The 9,773-nt window shown below is 50.1% G+C and overlaps 1 protein-coding gene across 1 annotated transcript; it reads left to right on the plus strand.

The window, feature by feature from the left end:
* The first annotated feature begins 5,895 nt into the window (after positions 1–5,895).
* LOC133887645 (expansin-B15-like) lies at positions 5,896–7,344 on the plus strand. The gene is made up of 4 exons (XM_062327596.1): positions 5,896–6,148; positions 6,246–6,358; positions 6,458–6,651; positions 6,877–7,344. Exons 1-4 carry the CDS (start codon positions 5,992–5,994, stop codon positions 7,199–7,201), a joined length of 789 nt encoding a protein of 262 aa, XP_062183580.1. The 5' UTR covers positions 5,896–5,991; the 3' UTR covers positions 7,202–7,344.
* The last annotated feature ends 2,429 nt before the right edge of the window (positions 7,345–9,773 follow it).

Consider the following 9,773-nt stretch of genomic DNA (forward strand, 5'->3'; position numbering starts at 1 on the left):
GAATGCTGGGACGGCAAATCCACCGCCTGCTGCTGCCACGAGACCCCTTGAAACCCGTCGTTGGCCAGCGGAAGCTCATAGTCATGTAGCTGCAGCCCGTCCGGCAAATCCACCGCTTGCTGCTGCCACGAGACCCCTTGGAACCCATCGTTGGCCATTGGCTGCTCATGGTAACATAGCTGCTGCCCGGCCGGCAAACGCGCCATCTGCTGCTGCCATGCCACATCTTGGACCCCGCCGTTGACCATCGGCTGCTGATGGTTATGTAGCTGCTGCGGGGCCTGCAAACATACCGTCTGCTGGGGCGACGCCACCCCTGGGACCTGCCCATGGTTAGGTACCTGCTCCCCGGCCGGCAAACGCAACGCCTGCTGGGGCCACGCCGCAGGGGCAAACTGATCGCCGCCGTCGCAGCTCGAACTGGGCAGATGTGTGAGGTCCAACCAGGCGTTCTCGGTCTGCAGGTCGGGCCACCCGTTGTCGACCAGGATATCCGTTTCCATGGCGGCGGGCGGCGGCGCCGTTTCCAGCATGCGCGCTCCGGCAGCAGTTGCGTTGCTGCCTCCGGTGCGGTACGTCTGGATCAGAAGATCAAGTCGCTCGCGCTGCTCCTTCAGATCTATCATGCAGTAGTACTCCTTGAAGAAATCGTGGTTCTGGTCGCGGAGCTCCTTGTACACTGGAGGCCAAAGCAGAAATATTAGATATTTGTACCGCGCCAATTAATCGATAAGGAGCTTTGTTGATGCGATATGCAAATTGAGATCAAATTGAAGAAGAACAAGGTGGGAACGTATGATGAAATCACCGGCAAACGCGATCCACGGGGGCAGTCCCTCCTCGCGGATCACCCGGAACATCTGCGCCTTGTTCATGCCTTGCTCCAGGCATCTCTCCAGCGTCTCCTTAACCTTCATCAACCAGCATTGACAAAGCAGGTTAAGCTCATGCATTGGCCTTTGCGCCCATCAATCACCGGCGCAGCAGGGCCATGACGTAATTAAGGTAGAAAGAAGAGATTCTTAGTTTATACTTGCAAGATGAATTGGCGTGCGTCTTCCTCTCCCTCGTTGGCTGCGTTGCCAGGGTCTCCCCCATGGGCAGACTCAAAGCCGAGCATGGTGTTTTGTTGATCGTGCGTACTGAAGCGGCGCCTTGGCTAGATTGATCTAGCCTTGCGTACAGAATAACCTAAGCGAAGTATAAATAAATTGTATTTGTGAGATATTATGCCTCAAAAACAGAGACATAGTAAGATACAACTTCAGAACATGCACTAAGGCAACCTTTATACTTATAATCCTAAGCCATTTTAATATAGACTGGTCTCTTATGGGGTTTTTACCTCCGTATTATTAGAGGTTTTTTTGGTTAAATCCTGTGTTACCGGCTCTAACAATCCACCATTCTAATAGCGTCAAGGGCTCTAACAATCCGCGGCTCAAGAAAATTTCTCGCCTTGTGCTTTGATAAATCAATGCGAGTGTCCAACAACCATACACCTGTGGCGTTGCGAAAAAACTTTTCCGAGCTTGCTCGCTAGCGGCCTAGTCGTGGACGACGTTGTCCGAGCGGCCTGCCTCGCGCCTGGATCGGCCTCGGGCTGGTTGGCCAAGTCCGCGCGCACGTTTTTTTTTTTTTTTTGTCGTGACTTGGGCTGGTCTATGGCTCGGCTGGATGGGGCGCGCGGCCTCGACTTGGAAGGGGGCTCGGCCCAGGGCGCAAGGGATGGCAGCCCAGGAGCACGAGCAAGGCCGGCCTGGCACGTGATGCGTGGTGTGGCCTAGCAGAGCGATCGGCAACTTTTTCTCTAATTTTTTTCTCAGTAATTTTTTCTTAAAATTTTTTCTTGATAATTCTTTCGAAAAAATTTCTCGGTAACTTTTTCTTATTTATTTTTTTAAAAAAAAATCAAAACATTTGAGCTGAACTTTTGTTCAAAATATTTTTCTCAAAATTTTTAAGCCAAACTTTTTAAAAAAAAACTTTTTCACCAAGCTTTTTTCTCAAAAAACTAAACTTTTTGAGCTAAACTTTTTTCTCAAAACTTTGTTTCGCTGTTGCTTCGATGTCGGCCTTGTTGTTTTCCTGTCGGAAAGCGGCGCGAGCGGGCTTCCTCGAGAACGCGCGCGAATTAGCGCTGTCGGTGGTGCAGTCGTGCATCTTCCAGATCTCCAACGCGCAGCTGCGAAGGCAAAGGTCTCTGGCCATGCACAAGCGTCCGTCAAGCTGCACCAAGTGCTTGCCTTCTGTCGTGAAGGGTAGTGACCGGACCCATCCGAAGGTCTCCTCAGTGATTGAAAATGTTAGAGGGCGGCCGATGGATCTGTTGGGGTTCAATCTAGAGATATTTATACGGTATGTTATAGTATTATTGTAATGATTATAATATCTTCGTTACCGCATGATACCTAAAGAATAAAAGGTTTAGAGTACCTTTTATACACATAATTGTAATATGTACACTTCGAACCCTAGCCCCGCGCTCCAATACCACGTGTCCGTGCAAGGCGGCAGCCGCGTGATGGCCCTGGTGGCCGCGTTGGCGACTTGGGGACGTGGTAAGCCGGTGCCAGCGCGTCCTGCAACAGGGTGAGGCCGTGGCACTGCGCGGCTACGTCGTCGAGCGTGAACATGGCGTTCGCGCTGGGGCCTGAAGGCGAGCGGGAGAACTAGTAGACCGCCGTGGAGTCGTACGCCGCCGTGGGCGCGACGAGCATCAGCTCGGGCTGTTCGCAAACCGCCGCCGTGGGCGTCGTCAGCTTGCCTCGGCATGTGGAGGGCGCAGAATTCATCGGAGATGGTCGCGGCCCAGGAGCGGCACACGGCGCGGAAGCGTAGCAGAGGCTTGGCCTGCAGCCGCAGAAGCACCTCCGTCATCATCTCGTCCGGCAGCGCCAGCCCGATGCTGGGCGCGATGGTCTTCATCCCTCTTGTTGGATCGCATCGTCATTTGGCGTCCAAATTGCAGCGCCCGATCGGATCAGATATCGAATTGACGAGTCTCGTATAATCGTGCTAGAAGTTGAACCGCGAGAGCAGGCATACCCATATCCGAATCGGAGCAGGGGCCTCCAGGCGTAAAAACCGACAAGGATTACTGCCAAGGGCCTCCATCCCGGGCTCCCTATCTATGGCTGGGCCTTAACTGGGCCTATTATTACAAGGTTGTACGGAAATTTTCATAAGGACATGTGGATCCCAACTTCTGATGTGAGGGCACGTGCTAGCAGACCAAATCGCGTGTGACTTGGGATGTTTGAGCGAGATGACCCATAGGAGCCCCCACTAGTGTCCCGATATATTAAATCGGTTTCCTCTTTTCTCAAAGTTTTTTAGCTAAATCTTTCTTATTAATTTTTTCTCAAAACTTGTGAGCCGACCTTTTTCTTGGTTTTTTTTCTTAAATTTTTCAAGCTAACTTTTTTCTAGTTGATTTTTATCTAAAAATTTTCTTGTCTATTTTTTTTTACTAGAAGATTGAGACCCTCAAGTTATTCAGCATTTTAGTATAGAAAAGGGAGTTTCAAACAAATATTTTTATCAGCCGCCAACAATCAAGAATACAAACCATTAATCTTGATCTTTATACCCATATCGATCTGATTTTTTTCAATAAAACATGATAATCACTAATCTCTATCTTTTGTACCCACATTACTAATCACATATTGCTAGATCAACTTGAATCCTTAATCACATACCTTCTAGTGTAAAATTGCTAGTAAGCAAGGCGTCTGTGGTAGTTCGGCAGCGAAGGGGTCCTCCTAGCACGTGGGCTCGTGCATGCACCCTCAGTCGCCGAGCTTAGATGAGGTTTTGCGGTCACAGTAGGCCAACAGTGGAGGGGGGCCATAAAGCACTACGATCGCTGGTGGCGTGGATGGACGATCGATGCAGCCCGGTGGTTGAGGGGTTCATCCTGCACAGAGGTGTGCGCCTGTGCTCACGAGCGACGCAGCTTGGCGATCACGTCCTTACATAGCTTCGAGGGATCAGCAAATTCAGGGCGGCCACCGAGCACCGTGACCCGCAAACCAGGGTGAGTTGTGGTGGAAATAGGATTTAGGGACCCACGACCGGGGTGAGTTATGGTGGAAGTGGGGTTTAGGGAAGGATCTGGGCGCGGGTTTTGAGCGATTTGGGGAATGATCTGGGTATGGGATTTGGCTGGAGGATGGGCAACATAGTTTTCTCTCCTCGTGGTTTTCAACTTGGGGAGACCGAGGAGGAGGAGGGACAACCATCACACTGCGGAGTAGCAGCTATGGAAGTGATGGGTGCGAGTTCTTTTTTTCGATGGTTTTTTAACGATGGTGGGGAGGGGAGGACAAAATGTAGGGGAGGGTAGGATGTGGAGACAGGACATAGGAGTGTGCGAGAACCACTATATATTTTTTAAGTAGTAGAGATTCTCAGGGTAATTTTTTCTTAAAAGTTTTGAGCTGAACTTTTTTCTCGCTTTTTCTCAGTAATTTTTCTCAATTTTTTGAGCTAAATTTTTCTCATTAATTTTTTCTTAAAATTTTTAAGCTAAACTTTTTCTCAGTCAGGTTGGCTCATGCACGAGCACGCGTGCGCTAATTAGTACCATTCAATGCGGGCAAAATCTTATCAGGACCGTTTATTTATGTTAAGATTCGTGTTAGAGGAGTATGTGAAAAAAAATTATGAAGCACGTAAGAAAATTAATAAATGGATAAATATCATACGAGAGGGGTGAACGACCGAGATAGATCATACGTGCGCATCACATTGAAGTTACATTTCCCTTACAAGGTCGTGATTGATTGTGCGGGCCTGCTCGCACCCGATTCCGAGCCCCGATCGTGCACCATACGAAAGTGAAACGCACCGTCCCGGGCTCTGCCGTGATCCATCCGTTTTTGACTTAACCACGGTACTCCACAGGAGCCCAAGCACGACCGGTGCAAGCCATCGTCACATGATGGACGCAACGCCGCGAGCTCGCCACCGTGCGTCGTGCGTGCGTGCGTGCGTGCGTGCGTGCATGGCGCCCGGAGCCTGCCGGCCTGACGCACGTTAGCGCTCGCCTAAATCCTCGCGGAATTGCACGGATGGGCTCGCGCGGTTGGGGAGAGAGCCGGCAAGGCTGCCCGAAATCAGGGCAGTGTCTTCTGCTCGGCGCCGGGAAGCTGCCGTGTAATTGGAGGAGCGAACGGACGGGCGCGAGCGGTCGTGCCTTCGTGAGGAGTTGATTGGAGGACGACGAGATTTATGGCGGTCCGAGATGGATACGCGCGCGCGTGGATCGGGGAGGCGGCGGAGACTAATTGACATGCGTGCGCAACTGAAATAACGGCCGTTTTGACTTGCGAACAGTAACTAGTGTGCTCGGATACGGATCACCTCGTGCCCAGTTGCTCCTGCTCGCCTGGTCGTCTTACTTGCCAGTGCACTCCAAGACTGATAGCCGCAAACGCGGATGGATTCAGGCTTGCTTGGATTGAGAGCCGCTCAGGGACGCATGTGGTCGGCCCTGAAAGTTACAGGTACACATGCATGCACAAATGCACTACGTGCCTGCAGTACATAACAGAAGTAAGATTAAGTAGATCGACAGTTACTTTCACTACTCTGTAGCTAGCTAGATCTAGCTAGCAAGGAAGTGCCGGCGCCCACCAATGAAATCAAGGATCGGACAAGTGAACTACACACAAAAGGACCGGCCTAATACTACTAGCTCTCTAGATCAGTTAACTACAGTTAGTTAGGAGTACTTCTCATCTGTGCTCAACAAGTTGACCCTATAGCCATGTGCAGGCGATGCACAATCCAACAGAGGAAGCAACCAGTGAGACCTGTTCTCATGCATGCATGCATTGGCCACCGTTTGGCTGCCTATAAATAGAGCGGTAGCACAAGCTTCCACCACACCCACACAACTTCACTTCTAGCTACTTGTCTCCTCTCTCACAATCCCTGCAAAACCAGGACATCTTAGCAGCGAGCCACTGTGGAAAAAAAGCAATGACTTCCAAATCCCAGCTCCTAACCTTCGCTGCTATTTCAGTTCTCACCTCGCTCCTCCATCCTTGCGCTTCCGTCGAGTTTCACCGCAAGCTCTCCAGCTGGTCCAACGGCGGCGCGACGTGGTACGGCGCCGCTAATGGGGCAGGAAGCGATGGTATATATATAGGCACAATATACTGCCCAAACTCACAATGTGTTGGTTGAAATTAAAGGATTCATGCCTCATTTCTCAACGACATGCTTAAACGTAGGTGGCGCCTGTGGGTACCAGGGTGCCGTTGACCAGGCGCCGTTCTCGTCCATGATCACCGCCGGCAGCCCTTCCATCTATAACTCTGGCAAGGGTTGCGGCTCATGCTTCCAGGTGTGTAAACTGTACACTGTATAGATAGCTGAGGTACCACCAGCAGGTATATATGGGCTGCCATCTAACGTGCGTATTCGCAAATTAACGTTGGCTCAGGTGAAATGCACGGGTAACGATGCTTGCTCCGGCAATTCAGTGACCGTCGTCATCACCGACGAATGCCCCGGCGGCCCCTGCCTGAACGAGCCGGTCCACTTCGACCTGAGCGGGACGGCGTTCGGCGCCATGGCGAAGCCAGGCCAGGCCGACCAGCTGCGCGGCGCCGGTGTTCTCCAAATCCAGTACACCCGGTAAGCATCAATGCACACACATCTACAGTGACAAGTTACACTGCTGCCTGCATACAACGGCCAAGCTAACATTTGAACGTCCAACTGGTTTCCTTGTCGCCATGGTCCATGGACCACACATGGCACGGCACATGCACTAGTTTCAGTAACCTCCATGATGAACGAACTTTCCTCTGTATTATTCCTTCTATTGCCTTTTGTTACGACGACGCTCGTGATATACAGCGTGCAGTGCAACTGGCCCGGAGTACAGTTAACCTTCGTCGTGGACTCCGGCTCGAACCCGAACTACTTTGCCGTGCTCATCAAGTACCAGAACGGCGACGGCGACCTCTCGGCCGTTGAGTTAATGCAAAATGAGTCCGGGGCGGCGTGGACGTCGATGCAGCAGTCGTGGGGAGCCGTCTGGAAGCTCAATGCCGGATCAGCCTTGCAGGCGCCCTTCTCCATCCGCCTGACGTCCAGCTCCGGCAAGCAGCTCGTCGCCAACAACGTCATCCCTGCCGGGTGGAAGCCCGGCGCCACCTACCAGTCGGTTGTCAACTACTAGTCCATATATGCAGTATAGACAATACGTATGTCAGTGCGTGTGTAATAATAGCTATGTGCTGTGTGCATGTTTGGATTCGCAGCAGTGGTTGCATGATTGGCAAAGGTGCAACCGTACGTGTGTAAGCTCGATGAGTATAGTACACTGTAGTACTACCAATGCAAGAAATAATGGCAAGAGGCAAGGAGGAGGAGGCGCATATGTGCGAGTATAGTTCTCCCCACTTCGCCGTTAGCCGATGCAAATGTATTGATACGAGTTAATTGTGTGTGCAATAGTGTATGTAATGGCAGCTCGTGAGCACTAATTAATCCATAGTACTCCCGATGTTTCATGGTGTACCTACTTTAATTTCAAGGTATAAGTCAAAGCCCACAATTAGTAGTCCTCTTTATTTTTCTCTTTTACTATCTCCAATCAATAATACAGGACGTATTTTATTATAGCACATTCTTCAAAACTAGATTTTGATCATGGTTTCCTCACAAAATATATCATTTTAAGTACAAAATCAATATAATGTGAAAACATTTTGAAATATGAATCTAGTTGTATGATATTTATACACTAAACATACTTATAATTTGAATAATTATTGATCAAAATATACAAAGTTTGACTTCTTGAAAAAAACCACCTTGCATTTTTTGACAGATGGAGTAGCATCTGAGTTATTCAGACGTAGTAATTAAGAAGAAGAAAAAGATGATCATATGCATCTACTATTATTGTCTCATTAAAATTGTCCGAAGACAGTAGATATCATACTACATACAATGCGTGCAACTAAACTTTCGGAACCTAATTATTTGAACATTATGAAAGTATTTAGACTTGGATTATGATATGAAAATAATAGCAATATAGTCACATTAGAAAAGTAGTTCAGCGTTTTTGAGAGAAAAAACAAAGTTATGTCATTGTATTTTATTGTTTCTCTGACATAATCTTAGAAAAGAAAATCGTGGACAAAACCATGCACTAGAGAACCGACAATAAGTTGACCAGACCAGATGGGATGTACCTCTTCTTAAAATCCAAGAGTATCAAGTAGAAAAGAATAGAGGAAACATATTGTTTTTTAGTGAAATGAGGGATCAGTATTCAGTAGTATGCGTCATTGCATCAAAATACATATAGTTAGCGTCATTAACCTCGCCTATGAACTATCTTGGTCTGGGCCAAATGAGCATGCAATCACTTTGTTGCATTCATGGCCCGCATGGCTGACCTGGCACGGCTCGTCACTTCTACTGGGTCGGCCAGGGGGAGGGCCTTGTGCGGAAGGCCGGCCAGTTTCCTCACGCGTCTGACACCCTCAACCTCAAGCCAGCCTCTCTCTAGGCCGCCGCGCAGATCAGCCGGGCACGCTCTCAAGGCAAGGTAGGCCTCCCAGACAGACGGGTTGTGAGAGGATTATCAATGGGCCGAAGTTTTCCAAAAGGACGATTGAGTTCAGGCGACGTCTCCTAGCCACAGGATCTGCAATGGACTGCCTAGATCATTTCTTCTAAAGATGGCCAAATGGGCCGTGCCTATTGGGCCGTCCCGAGGCACGGAACTGTAGGCACGGCCCAGGCACGGCCCGGCCCGAGCCGAGATGGGCCGGGCCGGCACGGCACGAGGCCACGGGCCGTGCCTGGGCCGAGCGCGCGGCACGGCGGGCCGGCACGGCCCGGCCCGGCACGGCCCGGCTCAGGCACGGCTGGCCCAGGAGGCACGGCCGGGCCGGGCCGGCACGGCACGCGACGGCCCATCACGGCACGGCCGGCCCGGCACGGCACGCGGCGGCCCACGGCACGGCCGGGCCGGCACGGCACGGCACGGCCCACCGCGGGGGGCACGGCCCGGCCGGCACGTGGGGCACGATGGGCCGGCGGGGGCACGCGGGTTAACGGGTTAAACGGGCCGGGAACGGCCCGTTTAACCCGTTAACCCGATATTTTTGAATTTTATAGCCGTTTTGTGACCGTTTGAGCTCCAAAAAATTCGAAAAAAATTGCAAAAATCACCATTTTTCACCTATAAATAGAGGAGCACCTTGCCCTTCCATTCCACACCAGCAACACCATTTTCTCTCTTGTTTTCTCCTCTCATTCTTGTCTCAAAGTTCGTGAGAATTAGCGATAATTTGGCAAAATTAGTTTGAATTATTGCAAAAAAATCCGAGCAATTCCAAAATCGTCATCCTGCTGATTTGCTATCTTGAAGTTGAAGAAATCTTGGTGATTTTTTTGCATCGTTGTTGAGTCTTATTTTATTATTAGTTTTATTATTTGATTATTTCTAACTCTGAATATTTGCAATTTTTGTAGTATCATTCGACATTGATCATGGATGCCGGTGATCATGATACATCCATAGATCATGATTTTTTTCTCCAAGGACTCACAGGGGACTATGGCCCCTTTGATACTAGTGCTGCAGGTGATGATGGACCCGACGGTGAACCTCCGGTTGGTTCACATCCAGATCCAGGTGATGCAGCAGGAGTGCCATCGTCAGGCTCTACAAGTGCGCACACATTAGCAAGCAGCGGGTCTAAAAGATCAAGAGCCGGTACTTCCGAAGT

Source organism: Phragmites australis, chromosome 13, assembly GCF_958298935.1.
Source record: "Phragmites australis chromosome 13, lpPhrAust1.1, whole genome shotgun sequence".
In the NCBI taxonomy this organism is placed as follows: Eukaryota; Viridiplantae; Streptophyta; class Magnoliopsida; order Poales; family Poaceae; genus Phragmites; species Phragmites australis.